The sequence below is a fragment of the Nesoenas mayeri genome (assembly GCF_963082525.1).
Source record: "Nesoenas mayeri genome assembly, chromosome: 8".
NCBI lineage: Eukaryota > Metazoa > Chordata > Aves > Columbiformes > Columbidae > Nesoenas > Nesoenas mayeri.
In genome coordinates this window covers 32382803-32403051 of record NC_137554.1, presented here as the reverse complement: position 1 = coordinate 32403051, position 20249 = coordinate 32382803, and the positions used below count along the sequence as shown (strand labels likewise).

The 20249-nt window shown below is 59.7% G+C and overlaps 4 protein-coding genes across 4 annotated transcripts; 2 read left to right on the top strand and 2 right to left on the bottom strand.

The window, feature by feature from the left end:
- Nucleotides 1–1117: 1117 nt before the first annotated feature.
- Nucleotides 1118–5584, bottom strand: TOE1 (target of EGR1, exonuclease; the record flags this gene model as incomplete). The annotated part of the gene is made up of 7 exons (XM_080348548.1): nt 1118–1989; nt 2693–2864; nt 4231–4490; nt 4801–4959; nt 5125–5221; nt 5365–5405; nt 5477–5584. The coding sequence occupies 7 exons, from the start codon at nt 5582–5584 to the stop codon at nt 1198–1200; spliced, it is 1629 nt and encodes a 542-aa protein (XP_080204674.1). The 3' UTR covers nt 1118–1197.
- Nucleotides 5585–6247: 663 nt separating this feature from the next.
- MUTYH (mutY DNA glycosylase) lies at nt 6248–12324 on the top strand. Its single transcript, XM_080349276.1, has 16 exons — nt 6248–6295; nt 6430–6563; nt 7293–7332; nt 7611–7684; nt 7820–7861; nt 7938–8009; nt 8209–8322; nt 8960–9057; nt 9322–9466; nt 9717–9792; nt 9867–10052; nt 10256–10401; nt 10610–10762; nt 10901–10951; nt 11203–11349; nt 12047–12324. Exons 4-15 carry the CDS (start codon nt 7628–7630, stop codon nt 11305–11307), a joined length of 1245 nt encoding a protein of 414 aa, XP_080205402.1. The 5' UTR covers nt 6248–6295; nt 6430–6563; nt 7293–7332; nt 7611–7627; the 3' UTR covers nt 11308–11349; nt 12047–12324.
- A 1080-nt stretch (nt 12325–13404) lies between these two features.
- On the bottom strand, nt 13405–14595 carry HPDL (4-hydroxyphenylpyruvate dioxygenase like; the record flags this gene model as incomplete). Its single annotated transcript, XM_080349239.1, has 1 exon — nt 13405–14595. Exon 1 carries the CDS (start codon nt 14587–14589, stop codon nt 13405–13407), a length of 1185 nt encoding a protein of 394 aa, XP_080205365.1. The 5' UTR covers nt 14590–14595.
- Nucleotides 14596–16487: 1892 nt separating this feature from the next.
- Nucleotides 16488–19813, top strand: LOC308043234 (selenoprotein Pb-like; the record flags this gene model as incomplete). Its single annotated transcript, XM_080349170.1, is given in 6 exon segments — nt 16488–16522; nt 18106–18335; nt 18441–18653; nt 18787–18922; nt 19567–19776; nt 19778–19813. Coding segments are annotated over 6 exon segments (846 nt in total). The 5' UTR covers nt 16488–16501.
- Between the last annotated feature and the right edge of the window lie 436 nt (nt 19814–20249).

Genomic DNA, 20249 nt, shown 5'->3' with positions numbered 1-20249 from the left:
ATTTCTCTCCTGCATTTTACTGCTGTGTTACACTATTAAATCCATGAGACTCAAGGACTTTTTCTGCTCTGCAGAGTGGGCAGTACCTTTGGGGCCTTTGGTAGCTTGTCCATCTGGCTGCCTTGTCCCAGCCCCACGGAACAGCTGCAGCGGCACAGGCAGCAGTGCAGTTTAACAGAACCACATCTGGCTTGAAGTCCCACTGCATCTCCACTTACTGAGAAGCCTGCAGACCTGCTGTGACTCGGTTCTGTGTGCGGTTACCCTGCACTGCAATCAGCTGGTGCGTTTGGGAGGGGCAGCTTTCTCCTTCCCCTCTCCTAGGAGCAAAGGTCTGCTGTAATCAAGATGAAGGTTCAGTACAAATATGAAGTAGGATAGCTCTCCCAGGTGTCTCTTTAAACCGCCTTCCCCCCAAAAAACCAACCAAACAAGAAAAAACACACAACTTTTTTCCTTCTTGATTTCCTTAGAAAGACAGGAAATAATTGGAGGGAATTACTGTACCAGCAGTGACAGAAAGCAGTAGCACTTGACTAAACATTCATTAAAATGTATGCTTTGCCTGCAGAGCTAGCCTGATTTCTCATCTGGTACCTGGCAGAAGCATCACATCTTCCTGCAGTGATGACAGCATTTTCTATCAAGCTGGTTTGTATGGGTCAACCGCTTACAGCTTTCAGATGTATTTTTGTAGGTAGACTTTAACCTTAGTACATGCTCCTTTGGAAAAGGTCTGTTACCCCCCCCATAAACCACGAGTTCAGTGGCAGTGTGTGGTAAGGCTGCAGTGCAGTGAGGATAAGGACAAGGTGTGGGAAGAGGCTGGGGCTCCAACATACTGAGAAGTTGAAGTGGGAAGCTCTAGGCTCTGTCTCCTTGTTACCAAGTGATTAGTCTCTTCATCTGCAGTAAGTGAAACCTGTGCTAAAGCAGCTAGCACCTGCTGTTTTATCACAACCCCCTCTGCAGAGCACTAAACTGAAGCTTGCAGCCCTGGCTGCAGCTGGAGAGGTGCATTTTTCCTGCCTTCCCAGCCTAGCGTGCCACTAAGGAACAACAGGGGGAACACCAACTGAGAGCAATTTAATCCGTCAGAAGTTAAAAACCAGAGTAAGGAACTTGTTCCCCTTCTGATTAGTTCTTGATGGAAGAACTTCAAAACTTGAGTTGGGTTAAATGAGGAGTCCTCTGCCTCTATCCGCTGCCCCAGGCCAACTTCATCTTCTGGCTGTGAGCTTTAGAAGATTTAGAGAACAAACTCTTCACTATTTGAAGCGGCACTGATTTCCCACTGAGGTACAGTTTATTGTGGCAGTCTGGCAACCAGGGCCCTGCCTCGGCATCTGGGTTTTTCTCTTTCTTGAGCATCCAGACATAAGCCATGATGTAGCCAGTCATGAACGCATCAAAGCCAGCTCGGTGCGTGCCCCCCTGTGAGGGCAGACCAGGGGCTTCCTTTTCCTTGTCTGCAGCACACGCTGCTCCAGTCTCTGGGATGTCTGGGTGATGGGCTGAGCCCACCCCAGTGGGAGCCTCTGCCTGCCCCTCCACCTGGTTGCTGTTGGAGGCATTTCCCTGGGCAGGAGGGCTCGCAGCAGCTGCTGCCCGGGCAGCAGTTCCTTCAGCGCTCCCCAGATCCTCTTCCTGTTGTGCGCTGGTGTCTGAGCTGGCCTCTGGTTCCATGTCCATGGAGTTCTCCTCCAGGGGCCCGTCCTCACGGTTGGGTGCCACCTCTGTAGCAGCTGCAGGCTCATAGCAGCTCTGTTTTGCTGGGGGTCCCTCTTCCCCGTTCTGAGCTAGATCCATTTCTTTCCCTGAGCCTTCCTGTTCAAGCGCCTTTGTAGGCTCTCCTGTGTTCTTCCGTTTCTTCCATCTGTGCTTCCGTTTCTTCCGCTTCTCCTCCCAAAGCTTGTCGTCCTCATCAATTATGAGGTCAATATTATGAGACTGTGGACACTTCACCCCTTTTGGACACCAGCCATAGGCCTAGGGAGGAAAAAAGAAGTCTGTAGCCACCAGCCTTGTGGTTAGAACATCTTATCACCCCTATGGAGGGCTTGTGGGGCTGTTCAGGAGCACCATGTCCAGTTACAGCCCCACAGCACACAAGAGAGGCATTGACCAACTGCAGCAGGGAGCTGACAAGATGCAGTAGACGATGTATTAGAGGCCAAGGAAGGTTAGAGATTTTCAAAATTCACCAAACAACACCCTGAGCAACACTGAGATGGTGCCTGGATGAGAAACTTCCAGAGTTTTCCCCAACCTATGTTGTTCTGCAACATCTGGAAGAGCTCCTTTTCTCCCCGAAGCATCTGTAACCAGTTGCAATCGGACCAGACGGGCTCTTTGTTTACTGCTGTAGCAGCATCAGGACTCAAAATGCTGCGGATCACACTATAGTACAGTCCCAGACACTCTAGACAGGTAATAATTTTTATACCTCATCAAGATATGGGGGAAGGAAGAGGTGACGTTTAATGCTCAGAGCATAAGCCAAATTAATTTAGAACTTGGAACCCTCCCAAGACAGCAACGGGTACTGCAATTCATACCATCCCACTATTTAGGGGCAGAAAATCTCTTTTTGAATCTGTGTCTAATGTAACCTTTCCTACCGCTTCCAGCTCTGGTCACATGTGGCTCTTCCCACCGAGCTAGGAAGGAAGCCGGGATCCACGTTACTTACTGAAAATTTCTCACAGACAGGTACTTTATTTCCCCCTCCCGTGTTGTGGCATTCTTCTTCCAGGGAGCAGTGGCGATAGTCGATGTAACGGGACATGTTGGCCGGGTAGTTGCAGAACTCAACAGTGAGGTGCTGGCTGCTGGAGTCCTTCAGCTTGCAGTTCTCCCGCTTGCTGGAACAAACAACACACAGAAGGTACCACAGTGTGGAGCTGCTGCAAACATGCTGCTCTCCACCAAGTCTCAGCTCGACCTGTTTTCCTGCTCTTGTGCTCTAGGCAGCTCGACAGCCTGTTGGAGAAAAACTCAGCCCCGGGAGAACAGTTTTGGTAAGGAGCTGCTCCTGTGCGGATTTGCACCAACGCAAAGGCAGGAACAGCAGTGTCTGGTGAAGCTACGGGAGAAGGAGACCCATAGCTTGTTTTTAAATATTAAGGGCACTAAGATATGTCTTAGGCATCATAATGTTAATGACAAAGAAGAAACGCCCAAAAATGAAGTATTGAGTAGAATATCCAGCAGCCACCACCCAAACAGGTCAAACCTGGGCAATGTAGACAAAGAAGAAACATTTTCCATCTCATGGAAAAAGAACTGTGTTGTCCCAACAGCTAGCTAAAAGGCCCAGAACCTTGGGAAGGCTACGTAACTAGAATTGTGAGTTAAAACATTTAACAGGTTGGTTTAAAAAAATATTTTCATCCTGTCAAAACAAAGCATTCTCATGTTTGAGAACAGCTATCCTGAATGTTTTCAGACCTGTCAAAATGGCATTTCCTGATACAAAACAGTCACTAAAAATACCATTTCTCCTCTGCACGGAGCATGACTTCAGTTTAATGGAGATTCAAGGGGCTGTATCACTGCCAGGGGCTTGTTTAGATTGTGTGTGGAGTACAGAATGACAGGCCAGACTAGACATGTGAAACAGATGGACATGTCTGCTTCTCACGTGTCTGCCTAGAGGAGGTCCATGAGGAGCTGGGGGCAGGAGACAAGACAGGACACTTAGAAGGAACATGATGGGAATTGTAGCTGCTGCACACAAGAGTCACGTGTGGGATGTGTGACACAGCCAGCTGGTGTCAGGAGGTGCAGGGACCGGACCGCTTGCCCTGTAGCTGCCCCGTCCGTTACAAAAAGCAGACCCTGCAGGCACAGTGTTTGCACCTGCTCTCTGAGTGTTAAGGGTCTTTTCTGCGTGTGTTCCTCCTGTGGCACTGCTGGCCCAGCGCCACACAGCGAATCAATTATTTTTCAGTTAGATCAGGTTACAGAGTAGTCAAAACTGCTGCCAGCAGAAGACTGAAATCCTCTTTTGGCAGCCGCCCACCAAACAGATATGGCTTATTACAAAATGCACCCAGCACCTGTCGTAGAAATAGGAGGAACCACGGGGAAGAGTCACCTGGAAAGCACCTTTCTTCACTCATAGGGATAACACAAAGACCCATCCCCCTCGCCTTGAAAAACAAACAAAACGTTGACACTCCCTTTGTCTTTCCTCCTATAAGCTTTAACTACCAGAACACCGCTCACCACTTCTTGTAAGCGTACTCCAGGTAGGACGCTACAAAGCGAGTCTCAAACTCTGAAGCATATTTGGTGTCGTATATTCCTGCTGGAAACATTTCTGAGAGGTCAGCAGTGAAGGTGCCGAGGCTGTCTGGGAGGTGCGCGTAGAAGCACTGGTACAGGAAGACCAGATCGATCAAGCCGTTGTGGAGAACCAGAGGCTTCTTTGCTCGTATGAGCTCCAGAAAGAAAGTCCGAACGCTCCGGCTCTGGTTCTCATTGCCCTGCAACAGGAAGGATTAGTCAATGAGCCTTATGTAGCACTTGTCATCAGCCTGGAAGTCCTCAGAGCCTGCTGTAGCAGCATAACACTTACAGCTGTGACTTGCTCTGAATGGAGGGTAAAATAGCTGCGAAAGGAACTGCAACAAGTGACAGACTGGATCTAAACCAGCAGAGAGATTAAAACGATAATGCTGCGCTCGAGCCCCCGGTGTGAGCCCGTCTTCACAAGACAGTTGCACAAGAGAGACACCAGCAACCCCCCCGAGGAGCGGCTCACGCTGTGGTGTCTGAAGGGGAGTCGTTCTGTACCTTGTCGTTGCCCTTGTGGTACGGAATGCCCTGGGAGTACTGCTTGTTGAAGTCGAAGCCGTGCTGCACCAGGAACTGCACCGACTGCGGTTCCACCACGTAATCCTCCATGCACAGGAGCGTCAGGTTGTAGATCTGGCAGAGGTAAGTGTTCTCGGGCTGTGCAAGGGGAGCAAGCACAGGGACACCAGTCACACGGAGCTGCCGAAAAAGCCGTCGGCAAGCCCACGGAGCACGGGTGGGCTGAACCCGGTCTCCCAGCCCCCGCTGCCCCCCCGGAAGGCGGGAACAAGGGGAAACGGCCGCTCCGGGCCCCGCACGTACCTTGTCCGGGAGCTGCTTGAAACACGCGAGGCCCAGGGACAGCACGGAGCGGGTCCGAGCCGCGCTGCACACGGCTTTGTACCGCTCCTCGATGCACCTGCGGCGAGACAACGGGGCTGACGCGCCCTGCCCCAGCCCCCCGGGGAGCTGCACCCGCAGGGCCAAGGGAACCGGGGAATCGGCAGCGGAGCGACGCGCCGCAGCCGGTAAATCCACCCCCCGCACCGCCCGGGCACTCACGGGCTCAGCAGCGACTTCCTGGCGCCGAGGCCGCTCAGCTCCTGCGGGGAGACACCCGTTAGCGGGCCCGGCCGCGCCGCCGCTCGGCGCCGCCGCCCCCGCCCCGCCTCACCGTGTCCACGGCCACGAAGGTGGCGGAGCGCAGCGCCAGCAGCATGGACGGCCACAGCTCCGGGAAGTTGTCGCTCTGCACGTCCACCACCGGCACCCGCCGCGCCATGCTTGCCGCCGCTCCCGGGGCCTCCGCCGCCGCGGCTGCCCGCCGCCTGCCCGCTGCCGCCGGCCGCCCCGCGCGCCCCCGCGCCCAGCGCTGCCTGCCCGCGCGCGCGCACCTGGCTCTTGTCCGCGCTATCGGGATTTTTTCTCTTTGCTAACACCTGTTTTCAGCTGAAATTTGTTTTTTAAGTAAACGGGCGTTTAGTGAGGGCAGCCCATTAGGGTCCTTTGGGCGCGGCCGCTGAGACCGGCGGGAGAAGGGGCGGGAACAGCCTCATTTTCTCCCGCAGAGCGCTGACTGGCTTCGGCGCGCCGGGAGGTCCCGCCCCTTCTCCGGTGGTCTGAGGGCGGGAGGGAGGGAGCCCGCACCTCGCTCCGATTGGCTGACGCGCAGAAGATGGGCGGGGCTTCCCGGTCTGGTTTGTCCCCGCGCGGGGGCGGGGCGCGGGCAGGGAAACATTTTCCCGGGAAAGCCTCACGTGGCGCCGCCGCCCCGGGTCCCAGCGCCGCCGGGAGCGGCCCGGCCATGAGCCACCTGCGGGCGGCCGCTGCCAGGGGGCTCCGGCGGAGCGGCGGGAGGGCGGCGCGGCCCGCGGGGCAGAGCAGGAAGGGCGCGTCGCCCCGCGGAGGTGCCCGGTGGCGGGAGGGCTGGGGGGAGCGTGGGGCGTTCTGTGCGAGGTGCGGGGCCGCCAGTCTGGGAAGTCGCTGCGTACTCGTAAGGCTCGATGCTTGTCCGCACGGCAGCGGCTCTGCCGGGCTTCCGCCTCTGGCCAGGCGGTGCTGCAGCCGGGCTCTGCAGCCCCTCTCCATCCCCGGCCGTGCCCTGACCCCGCGCCGCTCTCCTGGCAGGGACCTCAGCTCCGGTGCCCGCTCCGCCGCCCGCCCAGCACCTCTTCAGCGACCCGTCCGAGATCGAAGCCTTGCGCGGGAACCTGCTGGCTTGGTACGACAAGAGCAAGCGGGACCTTCCCTGGAGGACGCTGGTAAGCGGGGAGGCAGCGGGAGGTGCAGCGGGAATCGCACCGTCTGCCTTAACGGGGTGTTGCTGAGGTGGCGGCTGTCACCTGCGCGACGCATCCTTAGTGCATGGAAGTGGAAGAGGGTGTTGGAAATGGGAGTGTGCGCCCAGCTGGTCCTGGCAGTTCCATGGTATGTGGTCTGTGGCCAGTCCCTCAGTACGAAGAATAAAGCGGGACGCAGGGTGAAACTGCACTTTTCAAACACAGCATCCGAGCCTCAGCACTTTTCCCTGGTAAACTTGGTCTAGTTGTATTTCAGGCTTGTTTTATTCTGCCTTGGCGGTACCCTGCAGTGCCTGCTCCATGGAAGAGGTTTTCTGTCTATTTGCTTTAAGCCTACCAAGCACTTTTAGCAGAGCTCCCCCCTGCTGTGCGCTCGGCCTGGCAGCGGCTGGTTAGGGGTGCTGGGATGTGTGTCAGCTTTACCGCAACATCTGTCTGAGTGGTGCTGGGAGCTGCACAGCCCCTCTGTGGGATTTAAATCTACCTGCATTTGCTTCCCATGCAGAGAGGTTTGGGTCTGGGACAGCTCCTCTGGTGCGACTTTTTTGAACCTGGAGGAAATATTTTAGTGCAGATTCCTACACAGTGTTTAAAACACAGCACAAGCAATTTTGTTTTATACGCAGGTCCCCTCTACAGCGGGGTCCTGTGTCACCCTGTTTCTCACACCCCATTTTCTTCCCCTTTCAGGCAGCAACTGAGCCGGATGCCGACAGACGGGCGTACGCAGGTGAGGGGCAGGGGCTGCGCCCCGGTGTGCGGGGGGTCCCCCGCTGCGTGTTACCCCCGATTTGGATGTGCAATATGGCCACGCGAGGAAACATTGGCTTCAGTTGCCGTCCTTGGAACGAGCACCTGTGGGGCAGCACGCGGGGAAAGTGAGGGGTGGGAAGGGGTCCCGTGGGCTGGATGCTGCTGCAGTGCTTGTAGCCGGTGCTCGTGTGGCCACGGTATGGGACATGGGTGGTGTTGGTGCCCCTGCTCTGATCCCTGCCCTGCACCCGGCAGTGTGGGTGTCCGAGATCATGCTGCAGCAGACGCAGGTGGCTACAGTGATTGACTACTACAACCGCTGGATGCAGGTGATTACTCCTTACAGAGTCCTGTGTCCACAGGCGTCCCCTTTCAGAGACCTTGTGCCCTGCCTGTGGCAGATCTCCGGCTGCAGGGCACAGCTCTGCTTGTCCCTGACTTGTCCCCTTCCCTCTGTACCGCAGAAGTGGCCGACGCTGCAGGCTCTGGCTCAGGCGTCCCTGGAGGTGAGTGTTGCTGGGCTGGTGCTCTCCCTGCTCTCGTGGATCTTCATCTAACACGGCACCGTGTCTCTTGGAGCAGGAGGTGAACGAGCTGTGGGCAGGACTCGGCTACTACTCGAGGGGGAAGCGTCTGCAGGAGGCAGCGAGGAAGGTGCCCTGGTGCTGGGTTTGGGGGCATTTCTGGATCCCTCTGCAGCCTGTGGGTCGGTGCTGGCCCCGTCTGCCTTGCCTCGCTGGGGCCGTGTGCTGCTGGCACAAGGGCACAGAGGCTGCGATCCCATCTCAGCGTAGGTAAAATGGGTTGCACGCTGCATCCTGACTCCCCCCCTGATCTCAGCCCGCTCTGCCAGGTGGTGACCGAGCTGGGGGGACAGATGCCCAGGACAGCTGAGGAGCTGCAGAAGCTGCTGCCGGGAGTGGGCAGATACACAGCGGGAGCCATCGCGTCCATCTCATACGGGCAGGTGAGAGCTGGGTTTCGGTGGCTAGTGGGGACACGTCTCCCCTCTCTGCCACTGCACCCCACTCCTGGCAGGGTCCTGCTGCTGATGGCACAAGATGGGGGCTCCCCAGGGCTGTGCTTGTTCAGCCTGGAGTAGAGAAGGCTCTGGGGAGACCTTATTGTGGCCTTCCAGTACTTAAAAGGGGCCTATAAGAAAGATGGGGGCAGACTTTTTAGCAGGGCCTGTTACAACAGGAAAAGGGGTGATGGTTTTAACCTGAAAGAGGGGAGATTCAGGCTAGGCATGAGAAAGACTTTTTTTTTATGATAAGGGTGGTAAAACACTGGCCCAGGTTGCCCAGAGAGGTGGTAGATGTCCCATCCTTGGAGACATCCCAGGCCAGGCTGGAGGGGGCTCTGAGCAACCTGATCTGGGTGAAGATGTCCCTGCTCATGGCAGGGGTGGCACTGGATGAGCTTTGAAGGTCCTTTCCAACCCAAACTGTTCTATGATCCCCTGTGGTGTGTCTTGCCCACTGCCCAGCCTGGCCCGTGGATCAGCCCCATGTGTGTCCCCGTGTCCTGGGAGCGCTGCCGCTCCCTGCCCGGCTGGGGGCACGGGCACCTCCTGGTGTGGTAACTGCAGCTCCTGCTCCCAGGCTACCGGTGTCGTGGATGGGAATGTGATCCGGGTCCTGTGCCGCCTGCGGTGCATCGGTGCCGACTCCGGCAGCCCGGCCGCCATCGACCGGCTCTGGTAAGCGGAACGCCCCACCCTGCTCTGAGCTGCCTCCACCACAGCTGCGTTCAGTGGTGGCTGAGGGCAGATCACTGAGCGTGCGAAGGGAAAGGGACATGGGGTGCAGGAGCGTTTAGGAAGCTGGTGCTGCTGAGAGTGATGGATAAAGACCCCGTGCTGCCTCTGCCAGCCTGGGAGCATCCCCGCGCAGGCAGGAGGCAGGAAAAGGTGTCAGGAGCTCCCTGCACAGACACCCATGCCGCTCACTGCTGTTTTTCCCAGGGGTTTGGCCAATGCCCTGGTAGACAGGAGCCGCCCAGGGGATTTTAACCAAGCGCTGATGGAGCTGGGGGCAACGGTGTGTGTGCCCAAGGCCCCGCTGTGCGGAGAGTGCCCCGTGAGGCAGCACTGCCGAGCACGGCGCAGGGTGAGTACAGCCCCAAAATCTGCCTCCTCCCTGCCTGCTGGGGGCGGCCGGCTGTCCCAATGGGGTGGCAGAAGGTCACCCGAGGTCCCCTTTGAAGCTTCTTACAAGCCATCCCTGTCCCAGACCAGTGCTGCGAGCTGCTGGGCCGAGTGTCACATCCTTCATCCTCACCGGGCGCCGGCCCCGAGGGGTCACCGTGCATGGGGACAAGGTGGGCTGGCGGATGAACCTGTCCCCGCTCCTGTTGCAGGTGGAGAAGGAGCTGGCCTTTGCCTCTCAGAAGCTGTTTGGAAAACCTGCCCCAGTGCCTGATGTTGAGGATTGTGGTGGGTGCCCGGTGGGATCCCTGTTGTGTCTCCGGGTTTGGGCCCCGTGGTGACCGTTGCATCGGTGTTTGCAGGTTTTGGAGACTGTCCCTTGTGCCCACCAGCCACAGAGCCGTGGGACAGCAGCCTGGGGGTGACCAACTTCCCCCGCAAAGCAGTGAAGAAGCAGCCGCGGGTGGCACGAACAGCCACATGTGTGCTGGAGCGGAGAGGCTGCCACGGCGCCCTGGAATACCTCATTGTGCAGAGACCCAGCTCAGGTAATGGGGCTGGACGGGAGGGGGCGAAGGCACCGCGTGTCCCCTTCCCACCTGCACGAGGGACAGAGCAGCCGGACAGAAGGACACGCTGGCGATGCGCTTGCTGCTGGGGTGGGGAACGGAGCCTCTTGGGGCTGCGCTGTGGCTCAGTGTCCCCAGATGTGCCCCTTGCCAGCTCACACCCCCCCATATCCCCCCCGCAGGTCTCCTGGCCGGGCTCTGGGAGTTCCCCAGCCTGGCGCTGGCTCAGGGTCTGCAGGAGGAGCGGCAGCGGGAGGTGCTGGCAGGTCACCTCCAGGCCTGCACGGGGCGGCCTGTGGCAGCTGGAGACCTGCGGCTCATGGGAGAGGTGAGCCCGGAGCTGGAGGCACACGCTGTGAGCCCCCTGTGCTCGGGGACAGCGTGGGGGGAAGAGGGACCCCCTTTCCCCTGTCACCCCTCCCAAGCCCTGCCCTGCTCCTCAGAGCCGGGGCAGACGCGGTGCACTCGTGAGGCAGCTGGGCAAGCAGAGCATCCCCTGCGCCGTCCTATTCCTGTGCCTTCCCTTCCCCCCGCAGGTCATCCACGTCTTCTCTCACATCCACCAGACCTATGTGGTCTACTCCCTGCCCCTGGATGGGGATGTGACCCTGGACCCTGCCTTATCCCCATCCCGCTGGGTGACAGAGGAGGAGTTCCACACCTCAGCCGTGTCCACAGCCATGAAGAAGGTACCGAGGGGACCTGGGCCTTATTCTCCCTTCTCTCCACCTCCCTGTTGCCTCAGGCATCGCCCCGAACTCTGTGTGCTATCCTGGCTCCAGGACCCAGCAGCAGTTCAGCTCTGGGCTCTCTTGTGCTTCCTTTAGGTGCTGAAAGCGTGTGAGAAACAGCGTGGGAAGGATAGCGACCCTGGCAAGGTGGGCATTGCTGGAGGGTGCACAGCCCCACGAGCTGCCCCACGTTGCTGTGGGCCCTGCTGTGCGGTGCTGGAGCCCCATGGGCTTTGGGGTCAGGCCGTGGACCATCCCAAGCCTGGGGCAGGGCTGAGTCTGGGTGGCTTTACCCTTGGATGTCCCCAATACCAGGGTCCCCCGTTGCCTCAAAGGTGATCCCTGGAGGCTGGGGGGTCTCTGGGGTTTGGCTTGGCCCCAATGTGTCTCTCCCACAGGCCTGCAAGCGGAAGCGGGGGGCAAAGCCGCAGGGAGCAAGCAGCACCCGCCCTGGGACACAGCTGTCCCTCCGCGCCTTCCTCCAGGCACCCACGTCCCTGTGACAGCTCCTTCCACAGCCGAGACCACCGGGGACCCGTGCTGCGGTGAGTCCTGCCTGGGGCACGGGACTGGTGTCCCCTGTACTGCTGTGTCCCCAGCCACAGCCCTCTAACCGTGTCCTGCCCCTTGCAACAGTCCACTGGCTCCCTCGTGGGACAGGATCACAGAATCGACTGGGTTGGAAAAGACCTCAGAGATCATCCAGTCTAACCCCTGGTCCAGCTCTAGTCTGTTTACTAGATCATGGCACTAAGTGCCATGTCCAATCTCAGTTTAAAAACCTCCAGGGCCGGTGAGTCCAGCACCTCCCTGGGCAGCCATTCCAATGCCTGACCACTCTCTCTGCACAGAATTGCTTTCTACTATCCAGCCTAAATTTCCCCTGGCAGAGTTGAAGCCCATGGCCCCTTGTCCTATTGCTGACTGCCTGGGAGAAGAGACCAATCCCCACCTGGCTAGAACTGCCCTTCAGGTAGTTCTAGAGAGTGCTGAGCTCAGCTCTGAGCCTCCTCTTCTCCAGACTAAACAAGCCCAGCTCCCTCAGCCTCTCCCCATAGCTCTTGTGTTCAAGTCCCTTCCCCAGTCTTGTTGCTCTTCTCTGGACCCTCCAGCACTTCAATCTCTTTCCTGACCTGAGGGGCCCAGAACTGAACACAATACTCCAGGTGTGGCCTCCCCAATGCAGAGCACAGGGGAAGGATCACTGCCCTTGTCCTGCTGACCATGCTATTTTTGATACAGGATAGGATACCGTTGGCCTTAAGGTGGCCACTGCGGCTCTGGACGTGACCTGGAGCCAGGCTTGTCCTCCCTGCTCGGCTGGAGCCCTCCCGAGGTGATTTGGTTACTGTAGTCGCCGCTCTGGCACTGCAGACCTGGCAGGGGTTTCTCTCCAGCGGCTGTGGCCGCACCGATCCCGCAGCCCTGTCCCCAGCTGCCCGCACGCCTGGCCTGTGCTTGTCCCCCGGCCAGTGGCTGCGGATACTGCTGTACCCTCCTGGCCTGCAACAGCCCTTTTTATACGCTTCTTTTTACTGAACCTGAGCCACAGGCTTTCTAATAATAAATCTCCTAAAGTGTGTGGGTTTTTAAAGTGACTTTCTCTGTTACACTGTGCTAAGCTGGGGCTGTTGGGCAGCCTGTGGTTGAAGATGAGGATGGCTGTCAGGATGTGCACACCTGGGCTGAGGACAGCAGGGATTTCTTGTTTAACGCACCCATGAGCGTCAACTACTGGTGACCCCAAATAAGGCACCCATATCCTCTGGGCTTTTTGCAGGGTTTTATCCCCCTTTTTCACCATTTCCATCATGCCGTTTCCCAATGTGTTTGTGCTGTGGCTTCCCTGGCGGTGATGCACAGTAACACCCTTCAAAGGCACAAGCTCAGGAGGTTGTTCCCAGGGGCTGCCAAGGGTTTTCCTCCTTCCCAGTCTTGTGTCCATCCCTGGGGCTGGCAGGGACAGGGGACAGCCCTGGGGGGTGTGCAGAGGGGCCGGTGCCTCAGTTTAGGGACTGCAGGGCTGGGAACAGCCTGCCCTGAGGGGTGGAAATGGCTCTTTCATTCTCACCTGGCACTCGGTGGGTCTTAAATAGGAGAAAAGCAAATCAAAGCAGTGCTTGCAGGTTAATTCTTTAATTGAGATGAGCCAGAGGCCCTCACTTGCCCTGCACAGGGGCTGCCCGTGCTCTGCGTGGTAACTGTTGACAAGCTGTGGTGTCCATGGCCCCCTGGTTATCCCTCCCCTCATCCCCCTACAGCGGGGAGTGTTGCTCTGACAGCAGCGTCCTCAGCCATGCTGCAGGCATAAGTCTCATTAGATTAAGATGGAATGGTGGCAGAAAGTTCTTCACATGAGGCTGATTGATAACTCACTGGAAACCCAGGGAGGGGGAGAAATCACCCTCCATCCTGGAGCTGGCTCCAAGCAACCTGGTGTCACGCTGAACTTGGCCCTGGGTTCACCTGGGGACCTCCCATGGTCCCTGCCAACCTGTGCCACACCGCAGGCACTGGCTGGGATCTCTGCAGCAGCATGTTGCTCCAGGGTTGGTCCGGGGAGGACAGGGAGCTGAGGGGGGAGGATTGCGCTGTTGCTGCTACTGCTGCTGGTCCATATAGACCTGCACAGCTTTCCACAGCGCCCGTATATTGCCTTCCCCAAAGCCTGGTGCTCCCCGGCGGTCTATGAGCTCCAGGAAGAAGGTCTCCTCGGAGAAGATGGGGTGGGTGAAGATCTGCATCAAATACTCCTGGGAAGGGCTCTGTGCGCCATGAGCGCCAGGCTGGCCCTTGTCCCCCGGAGCCGTGGTGTCCAGCAGGATGCCCAGCTCTGCCAGTGTCTGGGGGTCCTGCCCAGCCGCCCGGATCTCCTCCGCTTTGCCCCCCTGGCTGTAATAGGTGGAGGGGGGTGTGAAGAACTGCACGCCCCCCTGCTGCAAAGCCCTGGTCGTGGTGATGATATCGGTGGTGCAGAGGCCGACATGCTGGATCCCAGCCCCACCGTGTTGCTCTAGGAAGGTGTCGACTTGGTTGGCACCATCTTCTGAGAGGGACTCGGCGAGGACGAGCTTGCAGCCACGTACTGGGGAGTCCTGCGCGTCCTGCAGTGCCAGGAGCAGCATGCTCACCCCCTGCCCGCCCAGCACGTACCCCTCGGCCGGCCTCTCCTGTGGGTTCAGCAGGAAGCGGCGGAAGCCGAAGCAGCGCTGGTACCAGTCCAGAGCGGCCCGGGTGCCGCCCCGTGGGCAGACGTATGTGATGTGGTCAAAGTGGGTGATCTCAATGTCGTCCCTTGCAGCTGAGGGGGCTTCTTGGATGGGCTGGAAGCCGGGCAGGAAGGGACCCCGGTAACGGGATCGGTCCAGAAGGGTATGGCTGACATTGCCCACAGTGGAGCTTGCCACACCATAGGTGACAGAGCCCCCATCATCCCTCACCTCGGTTGGGGGCACTGGCAGGGAGCATCCCTGGCTCTGCAGATGCTTGCAAAGCCCCGGCACATCATCCACCTCGAAGCAGACATTGGAGGCTGTCCCCAAGGTTGCCCGGGGGTCGATGTCGTAGAGGAAATCGTGGGAAGAGGTGCCGGTGGGCGCCGGAGCCAGGCGCTCGTTGATGAGGAAGACGGCGGATCCCCGTCGCAAGGCCAGCTGCCGGACCCGCGGCGTCTCCCGCACGGCCACCGGCTGGAAGCGAAAGGTGTTGGCCAGGTCCTGGGCCCAGCGCTGCCTGTAGGGCAGGTGGAGGGAGATGAAGCAGGGGCGGCTCAGCAAGGCTGCCATGGCTGGGCAGGCTGCGGGGAGGATGCACGGGGTCAGGGGGTTCAGGAGCCATTCCTCCATCTTGCACAGAGCCTGAGTGCACCTGCATGCACAGGCATGTAAATTTGCACTCCTCAAGCGCGTGTATTTTAAATGAGCGGGTCTCACAGGCCAATAGGCTCTTTGCAGGGGCACCTACATTCGGGACTGGCTGCAAAGAGGTGCCTGAGGATGCCAGGTGTCTCACCACCCCTTTGCTATGTTGCCCTGCACCTGGGGTCACAGAAGAGGAAAGGCCTGAGGCTTGGCCACAGTGGGTCCCCTCTGGAGCCATGTGTCCCTCGGGGGTGCCACGGGGAGGTCAGTGGGGAGCCCGGGTGCGGGAGGTGTGCTGTGTGCGCAAGCAAGATTGTGGGGACAAGGGTTGTAGGGGGGTTATGTCCTGTACCAGCAACCAGGAACATGGAGTTTGGACTGGTAAACACAGAACAATGTGCTGGTTACAGCTAAAAGGCTCCTGTGCAGCCCCAGTGCTTGTCAGTGGTGTCCCACAAATGGCAGGGGAGAGCAGTGGGGTCACAGCAAACCGATGTGCCCTTCGCTTCCCCAGCAAGGACAGTGTGGAGCTCAGGGCAGTGACCTTGCCCTAGAGGCACGGAGGGTGAAATAGATGGGTCACGAACATGCATTTGAGATGGGGGGAGACCTGCTTAAATACCCCCTTCCACCTGCCCCCACCAAACGGGCTGTGCACTGAGTGCTGCCTGCGTGGGCACAGGGCTCTGCCAGGCTGGGGAGCAGCCCCAGCACCCGGGCACCCCATCTGCCGGCGGGGAGCAGGGGGCCCAGCGGCACCCCGTCGGGACCCCCAGCTGCTCCACACCAGCCCAGGGAGGGGGGATCCTCACTGGGGCCGCTGCGCCGGCGAGCACATGGGCAGGGGCCGGTGCTCCCTCCCTCCGCCCGTCCCTCCCTCCGTCCGTCCCTCCTTCCCCCCCTCCTTTCCCAGCTGCACGCTGTGTGACCAGCATCGCTCCCGCCCTGCTCCCGCCGTCCCCTCTCCCAGCTGCGCCCCCGGCCCCCCCAGTCCTGCCACCCCTCGCAGGACCGGGCCCCGCCTGCGGCTCACCGGGGTCAAGGCTGCGGGCGAAGGGGATGCCGGGCGGGGGCCGGCCCTGGAGTTCGCTCCTCCCCGGCAAGCAACGGGCCGCCGCGGGACAGGGAAGCGGGCTGGCGGTGATGGGGAGGCTGCACAGCAACCTGCCCCGCACGGGGAGGAACCGGCGGGTGCTGTCCCGGGCACGCACGGGCCGGCACACGCAGCCGTGCCGGTGCGGGGCGGGGGCTGCTCCGGCACGTTCAAAGCCAGGGGCCGAAAGTTTGTGTTGACCCCGGCGGTGCCGGGCTGTGTCTGCACAACAAAAAGCTGCCCAGGCTGATAACCGCAGGCTCGGGGATGAGCAAAGCGGGGAGATGAACTGGCTGCCAGCTGGTGGCCCGTGGTCCCCTGGGACAGGTGATGAGCCGGCTCCTGTCTGTGCTGGATCGTTCCTACCAGCGCTGGCCCCGTCGGGCAGGGCATGCAGCCGGGCACACGTGTCCCTGCTCAGTGCCGGGTGCGTCACGGTGCCCAGGGAACCCGTGGGGACCCGAGGTGGAGCGGTGTGTGAATGGCAGGGGGACAGCCCTGTGGAGGGTCTAATGTGGGTCAGGGTATGCGTCTGCTCCAGGCTGACCCAGCACAACTACACCTGCTCCCCGATCCCAACCCATGTCCTTGCTGACATCCCTGAGCCCCTCCAGCCCCCCAACAATGATCCCCTCTCTCCCTGTTCCTCATGGCTGGTTTTGGATGAATCCCCCCTCTTCATGTGTCCAGGACCATGTCGCTGCCCCCGCTGTGCCTGTGTCTGCTGCTCTTCCCTGCCTTATCATGTTTTTGTACAGACTCCAGGTATGATAAACTGCTCAAATATTTGCAGAGATGTCCGTGTGAGGCTGAAGTGGTGAGCTGCGCTTGTTTGGTCGGTGTGGGGGGAGGAATTCAGCAGTGCTGTGATTTCCCAAGGGAGCGCTGATTCCCCACAGCCCCCCCAGGTGTAGGGCCAGGCAGGGGGCACAGGGCTGGGCACCAGGGACTTGCCGTGGGGCCAAGCGTAGCCCAAGAGGCACCGTGGCACTGTGTGGCAGGACAGCATGGCCGGTGGGGTGGCATCCTGTGGGGCAGGGAGCTCCGGCACCCCAGGGGTGTGGGGCAGGCACCCATCTTTTTGTCTGGGGAGTGACAGAGGCTGCACTGGTGGCTCCCCCTGGGCCTTGTGCGTGGTTGGCACTGTCCAATGTCGCTCCATGATCTTGCTGCGCTTTGGTGCAAGCAGTGCCCTTGGCAATGCTGCCGGCCCCCTTGTGCCTGTGGGGCGGTTTTGAGCAGTCATGCCCGTCTTTCCCCCGTGGCACTGCCTGGCACCCCCTGTGCCAGCCCAGCACCAGGCACGGCTTTGCCCCAGCACGGCTTGGTCTGGGCTGCGGCAGCAGGACCCTGAAGCTGCGTGGCACCAAGGAGGACAGTGCCTGCCTTGTTGCTGTCCCCAAGGCAGGCGGTGGTGGCTGGGGAGGAATCCCCGCTGCTCCAGCTGGGTTCTTCTCCTCCCTCTGGGGCGGAGAGAGTGGACAGGAGATAAAGGGAGACCAGGGCCAGCGAGGCATTGCCAAGAGCTGCTGGGGCTGGGAGCGAGGTCTGGCCGGAGGACAACAGTGAGGAGAAGTGCGGTATTGAGGGCCCGTTCTCGCGGGGGAGCGGGCTGGGGGGTTCGGGGTACATCCATCCTGACCAGACCCTGCAGCTCCCTGCTCCCTCCCCAGCTCCCGGGATCATCCCCCAGCCCCGTGTCCTCCCCCTGTCCATTGAATGTGCTGTATCCTGGAGGGACAGGGTGTATCTCGGGGTGGGCAGGGTTAGGGGGTTGTGGGAGAAGGGGCCTCTGGCAGATATTAGGGATAGGGGGGTTAAAGGCTCTGTGCACCCCTCAAGCGCTTTGTGGGCATCAAGGACTCTCAAGGTGACTTGAAGGTGAAACCATCCTTGTCCCACTGACTCCCTGTCCTCAGCCAGGATGATGGGGGTTGCATCCCTGCCCACCCCTGGGACAAAGACAGACCCCAGACCATGCCTATGTCTGGCTTTTGGGGTTAGGGAGGTGGATAATTCCCATAGGGGGAGTGGGACCTTCCCCCACAAGGCATGAGTGGGTGCCTTGCCGCTGGAGGAGACTGGGGCACCTGGCGGTGGCAGCAGGTGCCGGCAAAAGCCAGTGTCGAGGGTGCATCTCATCCTCCCACCTCATCCCCCTTTCCTCACCCATGGGTGTCCCAGCTCCCAGTGCTGTGCTGGGACCAGTATGAAACTGCCCACCAGCCTTTGCCTGCCCCAGAAGGGGATCTGGGGGAGCGATTTGGGGTTGCAGCGGGGTTAGGAGGCTCTTGTTGGGTTGAGCTCTGGGGTAGAGTGGAGACTAATGCCACGTTTCCTCCTGCCAGGGCCGGGTGTCCAGGATGGGGCTGGGGGTGCTGGCCCTGGCCGCCTGGCTGGGGCTGGGGCTGGGGCTGGCATTGGCCTCCGAGGGGGTGGCCAACAGCAGCCAGCTCTGCCGAGAGGCGCCAGTCTGGAGCGTCAACGGCTCGAGCCCCATGGCGGGGGCGGTGGGGCAGGTGACGGTGGTGGCCCTGCTGAAGGCCAGCTGACACTTCTGCCTGCAGCAGGCCCGCAGGTGAGCCCTGCTCCCCCTGCCCCCGCTCCAGCCCTGCCATGCTGGGGTCAGCACGGTGGTCCCCCCGACCTGGGCAGCCCCCTCTCAGCACCTCCTTCCCCACAGCCTCGGGGGCCTGCGGGAGAGGCTGGCCCGGCAGGGCATGGCCGACGTCCGCTACATGATTGTCAATGAGAAGGCGCCACTCTCCCGTGTCATGTTTGGGGAGCTGAAGCGCCAGGCCCCCCCGGGGGTCCCCGTCTTCCAGCCGGAGCCAGAGGAACCCGACGTCTGGCAGGTCCTGGGGGGTTACCAGGACGACTTCCTTGTCTATGACCGGTGAGCATCCCGCATCTCAGCTGAGGCTTTTCTGTGGGGTTATGGAGTGTCTGGTGGGCTTCCCAAAGCCCCCCATGGCTGGGCTGGGTGACCCCAGACCTGCCCCGAGCTGGGACATGGCTTCTCCCCGCAGGTGCGGCCGCCTGGCTTTCCACATCCAGCTGCCCTACAGCTTCCTCCACTTCCCCTATGTAGAGTCGGCCATCCGCTTCACCCACAGCAAGGACTTCTGTGGCAACTGCTCCCTCTACCCCAACACCACCCAGGAGGTAAGGAGCAGGGATGCTCTCCAGAGCCGGGTCCCTTGTCTCCTCTGGCATTGCACATTAGGGAAAAAACAACCTTATCTTCACATTGGCGATGAGCTCTGGGCTGGCAGCCACAGCTGAGAGAGAAGGTGATTAAAGGTTTGGAAGAAGAGCAGTTAAATAGGTTAGAGCTTTCAGGTGGAGAAGAAGGGGACTAAAGGGGTCAGAGCCCAGGTCTGGATAAGCTAACTAATGTTGCTGGCTGTTCTGCTATGAAAGGGGCAGGCAATGAACCCAGAGGTGGCAAGCTCACAGCAAAGACAAGGACAAAGCTCTGGACTCAGTAGGCGATTAGTCACGCCCTACGAGAAAAATCCATAATATTAAATCCATAAAATTAAATCCAAAATACTAAATGCAAAGTCCCTCCCTGGACCACAGACAGCTTGAGCCAAGGGATGTAGGTACAGAGGCTTGTGCTCTGTGTGCTCCAGCCTCTCCTGTCCTCCCTGGGTTAGGGCTGGAGAGCCTTTGCTCTGACCCACACAGCTTTCTGTAGATGGATGCTTTTCTGCTTTCATCCCAGCTCAGAGACGCGCTCACAGGCTCGCTGTGGGGCTCTGTATGTTCACATACTGCACCAGCCCTTGTGTTGCTTTCCCCAGGCTAATGCTACCATGGAAGTCCCCGTAACCCTGAGCCCACTTCCTGAACAAGGGGGGAAGGAGTCAGAGACCCCCATCCACCAGCACAACCCCCTCCATCCTCACCACCACCACAAGGTCAGCAGCGAGAGAGCCAGAGAGCTGAGTGGGGACCATGAACCTGCTGCCCATGCTCGTCGCCACCACGGAGACCGCAGCCAGCCACATCACCAAGGGGCAGGAGCAGAAGGAGGGAAATGAGCACTAAGCCAGGCTGGGCAGCCTTGCAGAAGAACCCCGTAGTGTGCAGACCATGCCAACTCACTTCCCAGAGGCACAAAAGGACTTGCTTTGGGCTGCTGGTCACCAGCAGCGTTGGCATAACAACCCCCTCCAGCATCACCCATGCAGGTCATACTCCCACGCTGTGACCAGGGAAGAAAATTCCCCTCAGACCCCCGCAAGGTGCTGCCTTTTCAGCCCCAGGGCTTGATTCTGACCCTTCCGCTGCTGCCTCCTGCCTTTCCAGGCTCAATGAAGCCCGCTGTGCAAACCGGGAGGTCCTCGGTCACTGCTGGCTGACACTGCACGGAGCGGCAGCGCAGGGGTGGAGGGGCCAGAACTGGGACAGGAGCAGCACTGCCAGCATGCTCTGCCCGCCCTGGCACCCCTGGGTGTCCTGGCACCCCTGGGTGTCCTGGCCG

Excerpts from the sequence above, each read along its gene's own strand:
- MUTYH (XM_080349276.1), top strand. The coding sequence starts at position 7,628 with ATGCTGCAGCAGACGCAGGTGGCTACAGTGATTGACTACTACAACCGC. Across the intron at positions 8,010-8,208 it reads TGCAGGAGGCAGCGAGGAAG|GTGGTGACCGAGCTGGGGGG; the intron begins GTGCCCTGGTGC and ends CCGCTCTGCCAG. Across the intron at positions 10,053-10,255 it reads TGTGCAGAGACCCAGCTCAG|GTCTCCTGGCCGGGCTCTGG; the intron begins GTAATGGGGCTG and ends TCCCCCCCGCAG.